Source organism: Pleurodeles waltl, chromosome 3_1, assembly GCF_031143425.1.
Source record: "Pleurodeles waltl isolate 20211129_DDA chromosome 3_1, aPleWal1.hap1.20221129, whole genome shotgun sequence".
NCBI classification, from domain to species: Eukaryota; Metazoa; Chordata; class Amphibia; order Caudata; family Salamandridae; genus Pleurodeles; species Pleurodeles waltl.
The window spans coordinates 1,335,034,372-1,335,053,781 of NC_090440.1; the positions used below are offsets into that span (position 1 = coordinate 1,335,034,372).

The 19,410-nt window shown below is 45.1% G+C and overlaps 2 protein-coding genes across 5 annotated transcripts in view; one reads left to right on the forward strand and one right to left on the reverse strand.

The window, feature by feature from the left end:
- Nucleotides 1–9,252, forward strand: part of TAGLN (transgelin) — a 48,140-nt gene extending 38,888 nt beyond the window's left edge. The window contains exon 5 of the mRNA XM_069224715.1: nucleotides 7,523–9,252. Within this exon, the coding sequence (XP_069080816.1) occupies nucleotides 7,523–7,667 (145 nt within the window). The 3' untranslated portion in view covers nucleotides 7,668–9,252. The remainder of the gene's footprint in view (nucleotides 1–7,522) is intronic.
- A 2,467-nt stretch (nucleotides 9,253–11,719) lies between these two features.
- Nucleotides 11,720–19,410, reverse strand: part of PCSK7 (proprotein convertase subtilisin/kexin type 7) — a 188,937-nt gene continuing 181,246 nt past the window's right edge. For 3 of the 4 annotated variants that reach the window (XM_069224707.1, XM_069224705.1, XM_069224706.1), the window contains 3 exons: nucleotides 15,061–15,154; nucleotides 14,285–14,402; nucleotides 11,720–13,474 (listed from right to left, as the gene is read on the reverse strand). In XM_069224707.1, the coding sequence (XP_069080808.1) occupies nucleotides 13,085–13,474; nucleotides 14,285–14,402; nucleotides 15,061–15,154 (602 nt within the window). In that variant the 3' untranslated portion in view covers nucleotides 11,720–13,084. The remainder of the gene's footprint in view (nucleotides 13,475–14,284; nucleotides 14,403–15,060; nucleotides 15,155–19,410) is intronic. The other variant, XM_069224708.1, reaches the window with a different exon arrangement.

A 19,410-nucleotide genomic window follows, 5' to 3' on the forward strand; every position in this document is an offset into this window, starting at 1 on the left:
TCTCTAGTATTAGACATAACTCTACTGGGAAATCTGTATCACAAAGTGGCCAGTGTTTTCTAAATGTACCTCAATTCTAAGCGAGCCATAGCACTGTCATCTGTGTCAATCATAAAGTACAAAACAGGTAAAAAATAGCACAGCTCAACGTACAACTAAAACATGTGCCCGAGTGGTTAGTCACTCACACACACTTTGGCAGGCCCAACCCCTACAGATGTGCATAAAACTGAAATAATGATTCTGATAAACAATGAATATGGAAAAAATTTAATTGGACAAAGAACCCAAACTGTTACAAGAGGGGAAACAAAGAAATGCACAGTAGGAGAGCTGACTAAACACAACTGGAATTTAAGGAAACAAGGGAGTAGAAGAGATTGCTGAATGAAAACTACAGCATGAAATTGTAGGTTTGGAAGCAGGAAATTGGGATACTATACGGGAAGCTGAGATTGCCTGGTGCTAAAACCTAAATGTGTACTGAAGCATTGGAGCCGTACCAGGTCAGAACAAGGAAAAAACAAGAGTCAAGCCGTGCCTTCACAGCACTCTTGGTGAGAAGCAACCAGAGTTGGTTGCAGAAAAGAACACTGCAATCAAGTTGTTTCATTAAGGTGAGAATATAGCAGAGTAGTTGCTTTAGTCAGAAAACCATGTACAGAAGTGGCAGAAACAGGCAAAATTCACAAGGGTCTGCAGTAATAGAGAAAGGGTTGAAAGAAGCATTACAAATGCTGAAGAGTGCAGGATCCTATACTGGATTTACTAGTGACCTATTGAAATGTTTTTTTGGGAGCTGAAGTTTATGGCTGTGAGTTGCCCGCATCTGGAAGATGGAAAAGAAATATGTTACTTACCCTACAATCATCTATTTGTTTCATTTAGTGCTGTAGACACATGTGCTGTGCATTCTCCTGCAGCTTTTGTTGAGCTCAGCTGTTTAATGTCTAAGAAGTCTTTTGTGTCTCAAACTCTCAGTGACTTCTCTGGACATAGATGCATATGGTCACCAACTCCATTGTTGGATTGTTTTTCACCCTATGGGTGATGGTAAGCAATGAGTTGGGTGTAAAGAAAAGAAAAGCGACCATGCAAGTAGAAAGAAATGAAATATGTCTGCACCAAAAACTGCCTCCCACGGAAGACGCTGGGCACAAGTGAGTTTACAGCACTACATGCAACAAACAGATGCTTAATGGGTAACAAATTCAGTTTGTAGAGGTATGGCTATAGATACACATGCTGTGCATACACTGAAAAGCCGTACTCCTGCAAGGAGTGGCTGGCTAGTGGATGGTGCAAAGATCTGAAATAAAGACTTGAGGACAGCTTGACCTACTCTAGCCTGTTGTCTTGGCAGGATGTCCACACAGTAATGTTTTGTAAAAGTGTGTGGTCTGGACCAAGTGGCAACTTTACAGATGTCTGCTATAGAAATGTTTCTCAGGAAAGCCATAGTAACACGCTGCTTGTGGGTGGAGTGTGGTCTGGGGCAAGAAGGTAGGTTTCCTTTAACTTTAGTATAATAGTTCTGGATACATTTAACAATCCACCTGGTGATTCCCGCCTCCGAAATGACCTGTTATTTATGAGGTTGGCGGAAAAGCTACAAACAGCTACTGGGTTGTATGACAGGGTTTTGTCCAGTCATTGTAATACATAAAAGCATGTTTATCTTCAAGGATGTGGAGTGCTCTTTCAGCTACAGACTCAGATGGTGGGAAGAAGACTGGGAGTTCAATGGATTGGATAAGGTGAAGAGGAAAGACCACTTTGGGCAAAAACTTGCAATTGATTCTGAGAACTACTTTGTCCTTGTGGGCTTAGAAAAAAGGGTTCCTGAAGAGTGAGGGCCTGCAATTCACTGATGCATTGCGTGAGATGATTACAATAAGGAAGGCAAAATTCCAGGAGAGGAACTGCAGAGGGCATGAATGCAAAGACTCAAAGGATGCGCTCATTAGTTTGGTGAGGACAAAGTTAAGGTTTCAGATTGAGGCAGAGAGTACCCTAGCTGGAATTACCCGCTTGAGGACATCCATGGAAGCTTTGAGCACAGGGATTTTGAAGAGAGAAAAGTGTTCTCTTTTATATGTACGCTGCAATAGCTGCTAGGTGTTGCCTGATTGCGGTATAAGTTAACCCCAACTTTTGAAGGTGTGTGAGATAAAAAAAAAAGTGTCCTGCACTTAGGAGGTAGGTTGATTAATGTTGCTTAGGGAACAGTAATGCACAAAACGTTTCCACTTAGCAGCATAGCAAGTATGTGTGGTGTGTCAAAGAGTTTCTTGGACTATGTCCAGGCACTCCTGCAGCATCTCATGGTAACCAAATTTGACTTCAGAAGCCGAATTGCTATGTTGGGTTGCCTGGGGTTCCGAGTATCTGACTTTGCTGTGAATTTTGAGTGAGAAGGTCCGGCCTGTTTGGAAGCTTCTTGTGCCGGACAATGGATGTTTTGAGTAGAGTGGAGAACCATGGTGTCTAGCCTATGTCTGAGCCACCAAGATGAGGGATGTTTGCCTCAGAGCTTCCTGACCATTTATGAAATTAGTAGGAGAGGAGAAAAAGCGTAGGCCAAGATCCCAACAAACTGACCCACAGCGCATTGCCATGGACCGGGGTGTGTGGAAACCTGATGGTGAGGTTTCAGCATTTGCCGTTTTTTGCTGTGGCCATCAGATCTATATCTGGTGTGCCCCACCTGTGAAAGTAGCGGAGCAGAACTTGCAGGTGGAGTTCCCATTCGTGGACTTGTTGCATTCTCCTGAGTAGCTCTGCAAAGTTGTTGTCCACACCTGGTAAGTATTCTGCCAGTAGATTAACACAGTGATAGCCCAGCCCCAAATCCGTTGGTCTAAGGCAGACAGGGGAGGAGAGTGGGAGCCTTCCTGCTTTGCAGCTAGAACATGGGGGGCTTGTTTTTGGTACGTTCTAGAACTATCTTGCTTTGGCTCTGAAGGAGAAATGCCTTGAGAGCTGGTTGAATGGCTAACAGTTCCATCTGGTTGAGGTGGAGACACCATTGCTGAGGGGGCAACAGCCTTGGACTATCATGTTGTCTATATGTTCGCCCCCAGCAGGCTAGGGATGCATCCATGCTGATAGTCACCTGTGGAGCAGGGTCTGCAAAGGACCTGCCCTGCAACAAATTGTTGCTGTTCCATCACTGCAGAGAGCAATGGTTACAGGCCATTACCAACATTAGAACCTCTATGCAATCCTCTGCTTCTGACCACTGACTGGAAGGCATTCCTTAAATGGGTGCATATAAAGCCTGGCATGGGGTACTATAGCAATACATGAGGCCATCTTGTCTAGCAGGCGCATACCAGCGCAAACTGAAATGTGAGTGGCTAAAAAGGACATTATCATGGGGTGGATCGGAAATGGTTCTAAGTGAGACTCTGTGGCATTTACTGTGAACACTAAGCTGTAAAGGAGGGAGACTGTGGCCTGGATGTGGGCTAGGCATTTGAGTCTGCTTGCACTCTTGGTCAACCAGTCGAGGTAAGGGAACACATGGAGTCAATTCCTCCCTATATGAAAGGCCACCACAGCTAAACACTTAGTGAAAACCCTTGCAGCTCTGGTGACGCCGAAGGGTAGGACTTGAATTGGAAGTGTTGACCACTTACCACAAAACAAAGGTAGCGGCAATGAGCTGGATGAATTGGGATGTGAAAGTAGGAGACCTTCAGGGCGAGGGTGGCCATTAATTTGCCTTTCCATAGCAGAGAGACTACATCCTGTAGGGTGACTATGTAGAAATGTTCTGACATAATGCACCTTTTGAGAGGACAGAGGTTGAAGATTGGTCTGAGGGAGCTGTTCTTCTCCAGGAAGAGGAAGTATAAGGGATAAAAGCCTTTGCCCAGATGTTGCAAGGCACTGGCTCTGTGACCCATTTTGACAGTAGCGCCTGAACTTCTACTTGAAGGAACCTGAGATGTTCAGGGGTGTGGGTGTGAGGGGGAATGTTTGGTGGCGTGACTACGAGTTCTACGGAGTAGCCGTGCTCTCTGATAGATAGGACCCACTTGTCCATAGTGATCTCTTCCCAGTGAGGAAGAAATTCCTAGGGTCTTCCCTCTAACAGGTGTTGCGTGATCAGGGATTGCTGGGCAAGTCAGTGTTTGGGAGTGGAGGCTCCCTTGCTAGGAGTGCTTCTGCTTCTACCCTTTGATTTGCATCTAAAGGAGCCCTCTGAGAATCCTCTACCACTGTCCTGAGTCTCAGACCCGCTGACTCCCTTGGTAGGAGTAGGTGGGTTCCTGGGAAGTGGTCATTAAGCTTCCTCTGAAGTGTTACAGGTGGAAGGAACCCCTTCCTGAGGGGGTCTGCAAAGCACCCAACGTCTTTGTAGTGTCTGTGTACTTTTTAATCTTTTGAAGCATGTGTCCACAAGAAGTCCAAAGAAGTGCTCTACATGGAACGGCAGGTTGACGAGGTGCTGTTGCACCACAGGTTTAAAACCGAACATGCAGTGCCAAAAATGGGGACACAAGAGGCAGTGGTCAGCACTTGTGAGTCAGGAGGGACATGACCTCTCATATACAGAAGATCTGAGGGCGCTGGTCTGTATTTTTTCTCAATGCTTAGCATAACCATGCAAGATTTCACAGGCTACTGGATTACGTTAGGAGCAGATTTGACCATCCCCTTGACCATGGGGAGATGCTGCAGAGCACTCTGTTTTAGAAAGAGTTTCTAGTAGGAAATTGTCTTCCTCCGGGGTGTATTACAAGTCTATGTTATGGTCAGCAGCTGCGCACTGGATGACACTCATAGTGTCATCAGTGGGTGAGACCCAGACCGGAATATGCTCTAAGTCTGAGTCAGGAGGTCTTTAACGTAACCATCCTGAGGATCACCAGAGGCAGTGCAAAATGTCCAGCTAGTGAATAGGGGCTAGAGCTACCATGTCAGAGCAAGACTCTGGACACCTATGTGGCAAAAGCATGGGAGATGAGAGAGGAGGTGGCGGCAAGAATGGAAGACGTGGAGATGGCAGAGAAGGAGGTAGAAGAGGAAAGTTGTCCTAAGGCCTCTTGGTAGCCTGTGGAGTGTCTGATAGGTGCAACTCCACAGTGGCAAGCTTTCGCTCCTAAGGAATAATCTTCTGAGGCCGCAATTTCCCCACTTGGATGGATGACATTAATCATTGTCTCACATCCAACTCCTCCTGAAACCTCTTGAGAATGGGACGTTCCCCAACATCGAGGGCGACAAACCTTGATGCCAAGGATGGCTTCGGAAGCAACTGGGGTTGGTACCCGAGAGTCTTCAGTCTCAAAGGTGCCATTGATGTGTCAGTGCTCTGATGCATTTTTTGGGTCGAGGGCCCCTGACTAAGTCTGTTTTCAGCACTGAGGCCGTACTTCGGTGTCAATCAGGGCTGGAGGGCAGTGGTGCATCTGAAAGTGGCAGCAGTTTCAGCACTGGGCTCAATGCCCCTCCCCTGGAAGGGCAGTGCTTGGCTCAACATACGGCCGCCTGGGATAGGTGAATGACATGGGAAGATCAACAGTACACAAGCACGGATTGGTCTTGACGTGGGCTGGAGCTGAACAAGGTGGATAGGTCACCCCGGGGGCCATCTTGTTCTCCCTGGCAGAATTCTCCACCAAACTCCGAGGCACTGGAGTCAATGTATTCAGGGCTGGGCTAGTGGGTCGCCAGCCTGGGTAACTCACCCAGCGACTCCTGTTCTTTTGAGTCCAGTACATCAGCTTCTTTGAAGAGGTTAGGCATTTCCAGGGTGGACTAGGCCATTCTGCTGTGTACCTGTAGTCGATCTCGACATTGGCGCAGGGTCTTTTGCTGCAGAATGTGAGCAGTGGCCAAAGTGGCTCTTGTTGAGCTCCAGTGAGAGGTACAAATTTCACATCGTATGGAGGTCAGCTCAAGTATATTTAGAGTGACACTTGGGACATCTTTAGAAGGGTGTTTGGTCCATTACCTCAAGAGTGTCTTCATTTTCTAAAGGAAGACCAGCAAACATGGTGGTCCAAAAGGCCCCAACGGCCGACAGGCTCTGGCGCTTGTCATCAAAGGGACTCGCATATAGATTCAGCGCTATAGATGAAAACTACACATCAAAGATTGTTCTTGCGTTGTGGTGGAAGTCAGCAGACTCTAGGCCATGACGGGAACTAGTAAACTTGCTGAGAACAATAGATCGAACCTCATGGTGGAGAAAAACAGCCATTGACCATATTTACATCTACAGCCAAAGGAGGAGTCACCGAGACCTCTTAACTGTAAAGGATTTTCGAAGAAAAACAACTTCCAACGTCAAAGCCAAACAAGCATCTGATGGCAAAATATGGACATGTGTATCTACAGTCACATATGCTACGAACAACAGGTTCTGGTTCCAGGTGTCTCAGAAGGCGAGGTCAATGCATTTTGTGACTTACAGAGTCTTCTCTGCATTCTATTCATCTGCACAGTATCAAGTTCGTATCCTGGGTCTTCACAAGAGAACGTCGAACACCAGATTAAACTATTCAGCAACAATTCTCTTGAACTTCCAGTCCTAGTTGCCAAACCCTTGCATGTCGTGCTGGACATCTCTTATTTTCACCATAGAAACAGGACATATTACGGACTGCGGCAAGAGGGAAGTAATTTTTATTTGTTTGTTGCGTGCCGAGACAATATCAAATGAAACTTTTCTATGTTCATCTCTCTCGGGTGACCTTGACAGCAGCGTGTGGAGATGGATTACAAATGAGAGGCGATATTAAAAAAGGGAAGGAGGAGTGATGTATAATTTGAGAACGATAAAGTGAGAAAAAATTGTGAAATTACAAAAGTTAGTTTTGTAGATGATGGCGAATTTTGCGCAAAGAAAGCTTCCCACCCTGGCTGTAAGCTTACAGAAAGACTGAATTTCCTTCCTACCTCCATACCCTCCCTCACCCTCTCGCTCATTATCAGAACGCAGAAGCTAGTTTGCTTTATCACAGTCTTTCTCTTTGGCCCTTCCTTACAGACAACTGGATGCAGGACATAAGAATCTGTTACAGGCAGTGTAGGGAGTCAGGGTCGAGGTCCCACAGGGCTAGGGGCTCCGTGAGATGTCCAATTTTGGGACCAGAGGGCTAGCATTCCTCTGGGTGCTAAATGAAGTACGTCGACTGTTTTTTTTTTTTGCTTTGGATGGAAGTTGTGAAATAGGATGTGGTCTTCAGCCTAATCATGCATGCATTGATTAAACAACCAGTTTTGCTACTTTGTGCCTGTACTGTTAAACCAAGGCCCCAACCCCTCATCGTTTTGCTTTAAGATCCGCAGTCAGGGTCATAGTGCAGAAGCCGAAAGGTCTCACATTATCAGTAAAAGACCTTATTCAGGGAAATATTCTCTTATAAAACTTAGACAAATTACAGAAAAGGACACTTATAAAAGCATAGGAAGTGGTACTTTTAGATTTAGGGGATTATGTTCTAAACAATTTCTCATAATTTAAATAACTCAAATTTACAATCTTGTTGTCCTTTTCCGACTCTAGGAAAGCCCAAGAGCACAAGCGTGACTTCAGTGACCAACAGCTGAAAGACGGCAAGAACGTGATTGGGCTGCAGATGGGCACCAACAGAGGGGCCTCTCAAGCTGGCATGACAGGCTATGGGCGACCAAGGCAGATCATCAGCTAGATTGCCACAGTTGACCGATTGCTGCACCGCCTCCAGAACGTGTCCTTCCACCCCTAACACAGCTTCACGTACAGAAAACAGAGTCTCCAGCAGCAATGGCAAGAGCTACACAAGATCGCTGGCCATGGACTTTAAGAGCAGCGCCTCGTTCAATTACCTATTTGAGATGTCACAATATTGTAAGAGAGGGCTCCGGTGGTTTCAATGGTGGTCTCAGTCTAAGAAATGTGAAAAAATATTGAAGTTGAACCACAATGTGTAGAAAAATCATACAGCACATTAGTGCATTTGCAGATGGTAGGCAAGTACACAAAGAATTTGGACCGCTCTCCTAGACGCCATACATTCAACACTGCCCTACTTTATGCAATTTGCATTTGGATTTTCTAACTACAACCACCATCAAATCCACACCACCCAAGGTATAAATTCTAGGTAATGTAGTGAAGGATCCAATACCACCCCCACAATCTACTCACACAATATTTTTGGAGATATCTCTCTATATATACCCCAGTACCACAAGAGGTTGATTGATGGGGTCTAGCCCAAATGTTTTTTGCCAGATAACTGTGTGACTTGCAGCACGCAGCATTCCAGAACTTTAATATGCACCACAGGCCCTTCTTGTGGGTTGATGAGACTTGGTGCTTTGGTTAGAGTACCAAACATTTCTAACCTTGCCCCATATTTGTAGTGTTCTGAAAGGCTTTCCATACACGCAGTTATGTCGAGCAGGACAAGCTGTGCTTTTGGTTCTCTATCTCTGGTTCAGTGTTTTCAGTTAGCAAAAACAACCCCATAATGTCCGTTCTTTTCTCATCTTGGTGGAGACCAAGGACGTAGGTAAAAAAAATAAGACACCTGTTGAAGAGGGTGCATTAGCAGCCAGGCATACCTCCAGGGCAAGGCACGGTGTTGAGGGAAGCTTGTACCAACAGCTGTGCATGCAGTACATCACCTGGGGTATTTTCCAGTTCATGCCAAGTTGTTACTTTAAGAGCGGCTACGAATCAGTCTTTGTTGCTATACTAACGGGTTTTATTTTGTTTGGTTTTTAAACGTTGTGGGAAGTCATAAACCTTTTCCAAAGGGGTGGCTAACCACAGGATTTTTTAGCACTAAAACTAACTCTAAAGAAGTCCAGGTCAGACAGTAACAAAGGGGCCGATTTCTCGAGAAGTGATAAATTGACTGAACTGATCAAGCAATCTGTCTAATCTGACAAGTAAAAAGGAAGGATGTTGACTGTAACTGTTCAACCCAAACCATGTGTCCAGAGGCCACAGAGCTGTACCACACATGCCCTTCAACCAGGGTCAGAATATAGGACCATTCGCATTTATACTTGGACCCTCTTGTCTCAGCCACCTCTTCCCAAAACAATCGTTTTCCCTGCTCGGCCTGCCCCTGTGTTGCATGAACACGGTTTAGTCCCAACATTCCCAGAACACAATGCAGCTGTCTCTCGGAAAACCATGTATCCCAGATTGTACAACTGTGTGTAAAATGTCTTGGCAACCAAATCTAAAAAAATTAACATTTTGTACCTGGTGTCAAAATAAAGAAAATATGTATGATTCAAGCTGGTCTTTCGTCCGTTTTTGTAAGCATTTTTTGGGAAAAGAATGCACTACATTCTACCTTCAATAAAATAGGTTTTATTCTGTACATTGTAGGTAAAATATTTCATTTGTGGCCGATATAAATGCATGTGAATCATGCAACAGGCAGTCTCAAGCCAAGGGCAAGTTCCCTCGTGCTCTTACTGTCCTTAATTGGCACCACCGAGGATAAAGTTTGATTTTTATTTATTAAACGTTTCTCTAATTTTAACATATGAGTTGACCTGTCTACCAAGCAGTATATGTCTCCATGGCATCTTTGTCAGGCTGTTGCCCATCTCTGCCAAAATGACCTTCAAGAGGTGAAATAGTTATTTCCCTTAAAAAAACAGGGACATCATCTAGGCATATGGCATGGGGGAGGAAGGAATCTAATTCAAGCTCAAAACCTAATTTCCAGAAAGTGGGCGTTGGAATCTCCTCAATTAATGACATCAGTTCAGGCCTCATCGTTTCCGATCAGTGCAACCATTTTCCAGCAGTCCATGCCTCAAATGATGAGACAAAAGCCAGGGCTCCAAGCCTTGTCAGACCTAAACCAATATCCAAGGGTCATCATCTCAATTGAGAAGAGAAGGGCTAATCTTCCAATATGTCACTATGCCCCAGGGTGAGAGGCTCAAAGGATGAAAGACAAGTTTGAACTTCAAGCCTTTTTTTCCTCACCGAATCTCCAAAGTCATGACCTCAGAGGACATGAAAAGAATCAGAACTTCAAAGCTGGTCAATTTCCACTACATCCCAGGGTCAATGCCTCACAGAGTGTGAGAACAGTTTGTGCTGCAATCCTGGTCAATCGCAGCAACCTGAAGGGTCATCATCACAAAGGATGAGCCAAAGCTTTGGGCCTCATGCCCAGTCAATCTTCTGATCAGTTTTCTTCTAATGAATTTGCCTTAGTACCTGACAGCAATAGCAGTGCTTCCATCTCTGGTTTCTCAGCTTCGGTTACAAACAAAAGTGTCTAGTTGCACTGATTAAGCTGGAGTTCAATGGGACATAAGCATCAATGGACCTGCCAAGATGAACACAGGGACATAGGTAGCACAGAGGCAACAGTACTAATGGACAGCAAGAAAGGATCTTCAGGTCGGAGAGAGAGGAAAACTGAACTAAAAGGTCGTCCTCAAGCAGTAAGGTGGGTAGTTTCATGAAAAGTGCCAATTATGTGGTCTGGAAAGCTATACACGACTGGGCTAACGTTTTCAGTCTGAAAGAACTGAAAAGAAAATCACAACAGGTACTGCATTGGCAGAATTGGCAACAGGTTTTTGGGCAAGCAATGCAGGGGAGAAGTGTCAGAAATCACGAGTAAACTAAACCATGTAGTACAAGGTGCACACTACAGAATACTACGGATGAATACAGTGAAGAGAGAAAAGGGGGACAGAAAGTAAAGTACCTTCAGTCATTCAGTAATGGGGGATGACCTTACAAATGTAACAAGGGCTGTTCAACCTAAACAAAGGGTACAGTTATCCAACAACATTCACACCACACAAAATAAGGTAAGGGTCCAAGAAAACAAATTTCACTGGAAGACCGGCTCCCCGGAATTTGGCAGACCGCCCTGTGCACTGGGAATTCCAACAAATCAAATGGCACTTGAACTTTGCACAAGAAAGGGCGTAGTCTACCACGAGACACACTCAAGACAAAACTCACAGAAGCAGAAAAAGCAAGCACTTTGAGTGCAATCACAAATCAGGGCTGGACTCAAAGCCAAGAAACAGCTTCTCAGAAAACAGATAGCGACGAATGAATGTAAAGCAAAGAAGATAACCTTGAAATGAGTAGGCTTAGAATATAAAGGTACGCTTTTCTCCCAAATTTACAAAGATGTGGAAAAAGGACAAACCTGCTTGCAGCCAATACGGAACATGCTTAGAAACCAGCACTGCTCAGCCAGCAAATGAACTCAGGAAGTGCCAGTTACAAGGGCAGCTCGGGAATCGGCAAATGCTTGTTACAAGTAAAACAAAGGAATAGGGACAAAGTAAAGTGGTACTGGAGTACCACTGTTGTTAAGAACACTGGGAAAAGGTCACTTGTAACATACTGGCAGATGCGGAGGTCGGAGGAAAGGCTACAAACACCCTCACGGACTCTGCCATTCCTAACAAGCAGTACTAGGAAGCTGATGCCAAACTTCTTGACAGGACAACCTGTTTCTTGGAAAATGAACACCAGATGCTATTTTTCGCAAACCAACCAAGAAAAAACTGTAGGTATTGGTTCTTGCTGGAATTTATTGAACTATATGAAACTTAACCAACCACTTCTAGAGAAATTCGTGTACACAAATGACCACCTCCCAATCTCACCAAAGTCTTCGAAAAATTGAAGAGAAAGAGTAATAATAGATCTAATAAAAGAATTACGTGAGAAGTGAAAGAAATATGTTCTTTAAGAATTCCAGACAGACACTTTTGCAAATCATAATGAATTTATTTATCATATATTTAAACACTTATTGTATTCACCAAGCTTCTGTCAAGGTGAGGTAGGTTTCCACTCCACCTCTGAATATCAGAGGTGGGCTCGCTCCCTTCCACTACCTACATGTGCTGTATCCATGGGTACTGGTTCTCCTAAAGTTTTGATGAACTGAGGCCAACTAAAATATGGTTCAAAGCTGGCCTTCTTTACAGCCCCAGGGATGAACATCGAGCACTTCCTGAACAGCTGTAGCACAGTTCTAATCACTTCACCATTAACCCATGACTGTACAGACAAGTTCAATCTCGCCTTGGATCAGCCCAAGTAATATGCCCTCGGGGAGGGAAACTGGAGCTTCCAATTGTTGACCACTAGGGGTTCTCCTATCTCCCGATTCAAAAAGGGCACTTGAGGCAACGGTGTCAGGCACTTCCCATCCACAGATCTAGGCGTTTCTAGAGAAATACTGCTGAGGTCTACAGAAATAATAAAGACCCTTTAAGTACCAACAACCTCAAAAGCTCGTCAATCCTGCTGGCCCAAATACACAAGATTAAATGCTTTTTATTTTACCCCTATCATGCCCCACTTGTTGGCTCCCTGCCCTCTCTGGATTAAGGTAGTATTCGTCTTTCAGATACAGGAGTTCTCCTTTCCAACCAACACTGAGAGGCTGGTCCTGGATGGTTGTTCTGACATGGAATGCTCGGTGCCCTCAGAGGAAATGTAAACAGTTAAAAACTGGTTGATCAGTACTCACAACAATCTCCATGTCATAACCACAGCAATTCCATGCATTGTCGGAGTGGAGAGCAGACGGCGAAGCCTCCTTCCTCGAAGGTCATTTAAATAAGGCCTTGAGACAAAGAGCCTACATTGTGTCCGCAGAAACAGGGATCAGGTTCCACCACTGAGGATATGGAAGCTGCTGCCAATGACAACTGTGTACTGAAACAGCCATTAACCATACTCCCAGGAAATTTCAGGGGAGGGTTAAACTGTGGGGCCGTGCTGTAGTACATTCTGGGCTCCCACAGGAAGCAGCTGCATACGTCTCCTGCACTCTAGTACGACTGATGTCCCGTCTGTAGGGGACATGGAAGTTTACTACACAACATTCCCCGTTTATTTTTGTCCCCGGGTCTCTGGCGTGGCAGTGCACAGCACTGCTTGCCAACCACTGATTCTTCAATACATAATCTGAACTTTGAGAGAATGTAAGCAGCATAATGTGGATAGAAAAGGCTCCAGGATTACAGGCTCACTGTACAGTTACTCCTCAGATTTCTGGAGAAGGAACATCTAATACCGATTTCATCATGATTACAATTTCTGTACCCAGTGTACCCCCTGCTAGCAGTCCCGGAAGTCGCTGTGCGTGTTGAGTGGGGAAGAAGTTGGTATTGGTCCATGGGACCCCGAGGCCGGTAAGCATGCTTCCCCACCATTTGTGCATTCCTCCTGGTTGCTCGAGCCACTAAAGCCAGTAGAAGAAAGTGCATGCTCTAGGTTCTCAGTGTGTAGGCTGTCTTTATCCATGCACAGAGGCAGAACCTCCATGTCGATACCACTCTCCAGGTCTGTCCCAGAGTCTGCCAGGCGATAATCACCTCGACCCTTGGCCCACCCACAGCCAGAACGGCGACAGGTCAGATCCAAATCCAGATTCTTCCGGGTCAGGAACACCTCCAGCATGTAGTATACCGACCAGAATATTGTAAAGCATCCTAGCAGTAACAGTGTCTGAAACGAGACAAAGCAGAGTTAATAGCAGGTTGCATACTCTAACCAATAAAATGTAGAAGTAGCAAGTGAGTACCAGAAGACATGCCACAACAAATGAGGCACAAGGCGAGAGTGTGTACTAAGGAACTTGCAACAACAAATGAGACACAAGGCAGAAGTGTGAACTAGAGAACTAGCTACAACAAATAGGCACAAATCAAACATGTTTATATGACAGAATACTTCAACTAATGTCTTGGCAAAAACTTGAGTATACGAAAGGATAAGCCCTAAACCAACGTCATTTTTCTAACAATCAGAGGCAAAGGGTAATATCGTATCCTGTCGCAACTCTACAGAGGTATGAATAGAGTGCGGGCACCCAAACCATTCGACAGGTCGAACAGGATATAAGAACTGGAGTTATTGTAAGAGGACATGGCTGGCACCAATAGGAGGTGCAGGATGACAGTAATCCTCCTCTGCTAACTCTTTAGCGAAGTAAATAAATCATACATGGTCGAAACTATTCGTTCATCTGCCCCTGCTAGGTCAACTTGCTTGTCTGAAACAACCCTAGATCCGTTGTTTCTGTTCATTCTCCACCCAACACCAGGTTATCTTTCCATCTCAAAACTGTCAAAACCTGACATTGGGATATGTGCTCTTGTAGTCGAAGGGGGATATTCAATGATGCGGCAGTGTAACAGCTATTAGCCTTCCCCACATCACCTCTGCCCCATACCGCTAGTTCTCATCTCTCTTTTATATTAGCCATCTTATGAGGCCCACTGTCTGAGGTGCTAAGACAGCAAACTGGTAACTCACCTTCAGGGTATTGCTTGTAATTCTATACGTCTCCTGCTCTGAGATCTCAAGCCCTGGAGGACAAGGAAGAGAAAAGCTGTTGTCCAGATACTGGCCACTCATGGCGTGCTCCACCAATCTGTCAAAAAGAAGAAGATCTGCAATAAATATGGGGCGATTGTGGGGTAAAATCGGACAGGCGGGTAGCAGCCCAGGGCCTGTGGGGGGCGTGGGGGGGGGGGGGAAAATAAAGCAGAGATGATAACTAATACTAAGGGAAAAGTGTGAAAAAGTGCAAAATAGGGTATGTGTGGGAAAATAAGCGTAAATCTGGGTCAAGCAGAGTGTGTAAAGAAAACAGTAGCGGCAGGAACAAGTCAGCAGCATGTGTGGAGAAAAAGAGCAAAAAGACAACCAGCCAGGGAGTGTGTGGAAAGAGCAGACAAGATGAAGCTAGAGGCCAGCAGACAAAGACAGAAAAACCAGGGAGGGATGGGCGGGGGGAAAAACAGAAAGAAACAAGAGTTAGACTTTTGGAGAAAGAGAGCACAGACTGCAACCCAACAAACTGCTCTATTGCCCGAGTGTCCCAGCAGGTGGGACACACGGGCTTCTTGGTGGGGTGGATACAAGCTCTCTGTTACTACTAGAGTCGAACTCTGGGACATAAGGACTCAGCTCTGTGGTAATAAGGAGCAGGGAATTAATGTACCCATACACTGATTTGCGAGTTGTGAGAGCTCTATAAGAGGCACATATGTTTCTCATGGTGGTGGAGGAAGGGCCACAACCCATACCTTTGTCTGGCTTGTACTTCGTTCAAGGTCCACGAGGAGCCATAGAGTGTCAGATGCCACTGTTTCACTGTTCCTTTGGCCATCGACTTCTCCCCTGCTCAAATCAAAAGACATTACTGTAAAGCACAAGTCATGATTGAAAAAAACATGCCATGAATGAAAAACACGGGGACTGAAAGAAAAAAAAAACCCTCATGAGATCAGTCAGAAAACACAGCTGCAACAGCCGACATAATCCACAACTGAAAAATAGAAGCCCATGAACTCAAAAAGACCAACCATAGCATAAAATACAGAGGCAGGGCCTAAAAACTACAAATATAAAAAAGTCAATCTATGGCAAATACATGCAGCAACTTGAAAAAGCAAGCAGTATCTGAAAACTATAAGACAAACTGAAAAACACAAGAGTATACATGAAGGACAAAATCTAAAATAACTATGAAATACAAAACAATAACAAACAGGCAAGCAGTAAAATACAAATATAAGAAATGAAAACTGGAAGTCCTAAAGGAATAAGAAAACATAACGCTTAATTGAGAAGGACAGGGTATTTCTGAAAAATATGCATGCATGCATCTGAAAGGCAGAATGCATAACTAAGCAGCAGAAACCAATAACCACACAGTGAAAGCAATAAAAGATAACAGTCTAAAATTATTAAGTTAAACTTGCATATTAACAACGGAAAAACATAAGCAGCCAATAATTGAAGAACACAAACAGCAACTCAAAAACACAAGCCAGCAATGGAAAAACGTAAGGTGTAACTAAATATTAAGACCTGGCAAAGCTAATAGGTTTGGATTTGGCTGTCAACTGTTAGCTCTGCCGGAACAGGCAGCGCCATGGTCTCTAACTACAGCTCCTTACATAGCCCTACAAGGTAACAAGAGAGGTCGACACGGGTGGATGTATAAGATGGGCTTGGGACGGACTCCACTATCTTTATGCCCCTTCTGTCCTGCTCAATCGGAACCCACTGCTGCCACTTTTGTCAGGAATGGGTGCCCGAATGAGGGCTCGTGGACGAGACCTCGCGACATTCTCTGACCTTTATCCGGGGGAGCAATTCATGCCACCCTTTGATGCCTCCGTTGCATCACATCCCACGATATCAGTAATAATATTTTACCATCAACGCTGAGCTGCCTGCCGCGCGTTACACAACACATTCCCGGCCCCTCCGCCGCAACTTCCAGCTCTTGATCACATGCTCGCGACCTCCTAACCACGCAGGTTAGTCTCGCAACTTTACACCAACTTGCAGACCTCTGCACCGGAGGCCACAGCGACTGCGCGCGCCGCCTGGATGTCAGACACTGACCCACAAATCACAGAAGCACAGTGGTCCTACTGCTGTAGCCAGACGCCGACTCTTTCACCCAACCACAGACTGAGGCTGTACACTTTAAATTTCTACATCGTTTTTACCGTGACCCCCTCAATTACTTCAAATGGGGCTCATTGAAGAAGCGGGTTGTCCGAGATGCCCAAGCTACCTTTCTACATGGGGTTGTCTGAGGGTGGAGGGGGTTATTCACGACTATACAAGCCCTCATTAGTCACTGCCTGGTGGATCTCTTGGGATTTGTCAAAGACTCCCTGTCATGTGACCTTTGACTTACAGATATGCTCCTCCTATTAGCCAAGCAGAGTGGCCATGCACGGAGGCAGGTGTTCCACTCCTTCTATAGCCACTTGGCTGCAAGAAGAGGCATATTGTCAGGAGCAACTAACTAACTTCTGGGAACTGACGCCATCACGATCGTGCCACAAAGACATTTGGGAACGGTTCCTTACTTACCCGCACCATAGAACTTACCCTTATCACAATAAACTAATCCCAGGGACTGCCCCTCATCATACTTCTCCCACCTCGCCATCCCTGCATGTGGTGCATGATCCTGACCAATCATACCAGCCGACCCAGTATTATGACCTGACCAATTCGCTACTGTCCCATTTTCCATTTCTGAGGTCTTCACAGACCATTTAAAGCGGTTAGACATGCCATGCTCTGTGCTTAAAGCTCACTTGAGGCGAAACATGGATGGATGACTCTCTGTTAATGCAGATGCATCATGTTCTTAAGTGGAACTGTGCTTTCGTCTTTGCACCCCGCCTCCATTTTTTTCCCCCCTTCATCTTCTCTTCACACACTCCCATCCTGCCCTCCCCTTACAGTTGACATTATTGTATTATGTTTGTTTCACCTTAAATGCCGATAAAAACAGCAAAAAAAAAACCACAGGCTCTGACAATGTGTGTGGATGTTTTTGTAAATCTGTACAAGGGGACCACTTTTGTGTGTAACTGCACACAGTGTAATAGCAGAATGCTGCCACTTACAAAGAGGTAAACCAGTGACTGAAGCGGGCTAAGTGTAATGGCTGCTGCAACATGAGTTTTAAATCTGTTATCACCCTTCATCTGTGTTCCTCTTTGGGACCTTCAAAAACAAGTTTCACTATTCTATAATGCAATTCGATGGGGGAGATTTCCCAAAGTCTTGTAATGGCTGCAACAACAGATGTCCCTAGTGTAGCCAGGTAATGAAAGTGTGTGTTTGGGGACCATGTCCACGAGTCCTGTTCTAGTTGCCACAACATATTAATCGAGTTGTGACCAGCCTATCATCCCCTTTAAGAAGGCCTATTAGAACATATCACAAACTTTTAGTCTAATCTGAGGTGGCTCAGTGTGCAAAAATGCAATGGACAATGATGCAGTCCCGACTAATTACAAGTGGCTGAGACTAATTCAAGAATTGAATCCATCATTTTTTTGTTTAATTCATGGGATTCTACAGTCTTAACACTATGAATAGATAGTCAGAGTATAAATCTCCATTCATAGCATGTGTGGCAGTAGATATATGTGCTCTGAATAGACTGTAAAAGCTGTTGGTTTCCAAAGAGGTGGGTACCAAGACGATGAGGCAGATGTTTGAAAATGTGTTCTTAAGACAGCTTGGCCAACTAAAGACTGCTAAAGTGCTAAACGTCAACACAATAATGCTTGATAAAAGTATGCAGCGCTTATCATGTAGCAGAGATGTAGATATCCATTAAAGAGATATTACCAAAAAAAGGCTAGGGTTGCATCTATTTTGCATTCAGAACGGAGGTTAGGTGACACAGGGAGTGTGCATTTTGGTTTGGCAACAAGTCTGAATACTTGTTAACTATTCATCCTGCAATGCAAGTTTTAGAAATGACACAACCACTATGGAGTTTGGCAAAGGCTACAAAAGGGTACAAAAAAAAAATACAAAAGGGGCTAGGGTACGAACACCCTGACCCCTGAGCTCTGATGGTAGGGTCCCAAAGCGGCTCCCCCAGCCCTCAGGGCTAAAAATCTTTTTTTTAAATCTTACAGTCGGATTTGCGGCGGATCCGCCGTAAAATTAAAAAAATTAAAATCATAGCATGGTCTCATTATTATAAAGCCACCGGGTAGGCCAAGACCCCAGGGACTACCACACCCCGGAAAACAATTGAAAGGAGGTCCGTTTCAGACCCCAGGCACCAGGGACCACCACTACCCGGGGCTATGTTCACGTTGGAGAGGGGCAGCATGGTCCCTCTCTTGAAGCCTCTGATGGTCCTGGGGACCGACACCCCTCAAGGCTGGCTCCTGGTATGTCACGGGATTGCCCACCCCCAGGACATAGATGTTTGCTGTGGCTTGGTTGCAGCCTTTGAGGGCTCCCTTGCAGTCCCAGAAAGCCAGTCAAGCGGTAAAAAACAAGAAACAAAAAAAAAAAACCCTGTAGCTCAGCTTAGCTTTGGGGGTTCCAGTCCAGCTTAACTCATTACCATTTTTTTTCATAAAAAATATATATTTTTTTAAATAGTAAGTACATTTATTTTATATTGAACACAAATGCCTCATTCTAAATATATGAGACATTAAAGCCTAAAAAACTCTCTCTCTTTCCCTCTTTGTTTCTCTCTTTCAATCAATTTCTCCCACTCAGACACTTGCGCACCCACTCACACTTACTTAGACACTCATGCCCCCACTCACACCCTTATGTACCCAATCACAGACCGGCACACACTGACGCACCCACTAAACAACTGATGTACGCACTCTCACACCCAGACAGACAATCTGACAGCCACTCTCACCCTAGATACACCCTCTCACATCTATTCTCACACCCACAGCCACTGTGGCCAAGTCGCACCGCACACAGCCAATGCCTGGGTGCAGCATGGGGTTGAGTCATTAGGGGGAGTTGGCTGCAGGCCAGGTCTTGCAGGCCCCCCGCACACGGGTGAAGGCCATGCACAGTGCAAGTTTGGGTGCTTATAAAGGGTTGGCCTCAGGGCTTGGCCA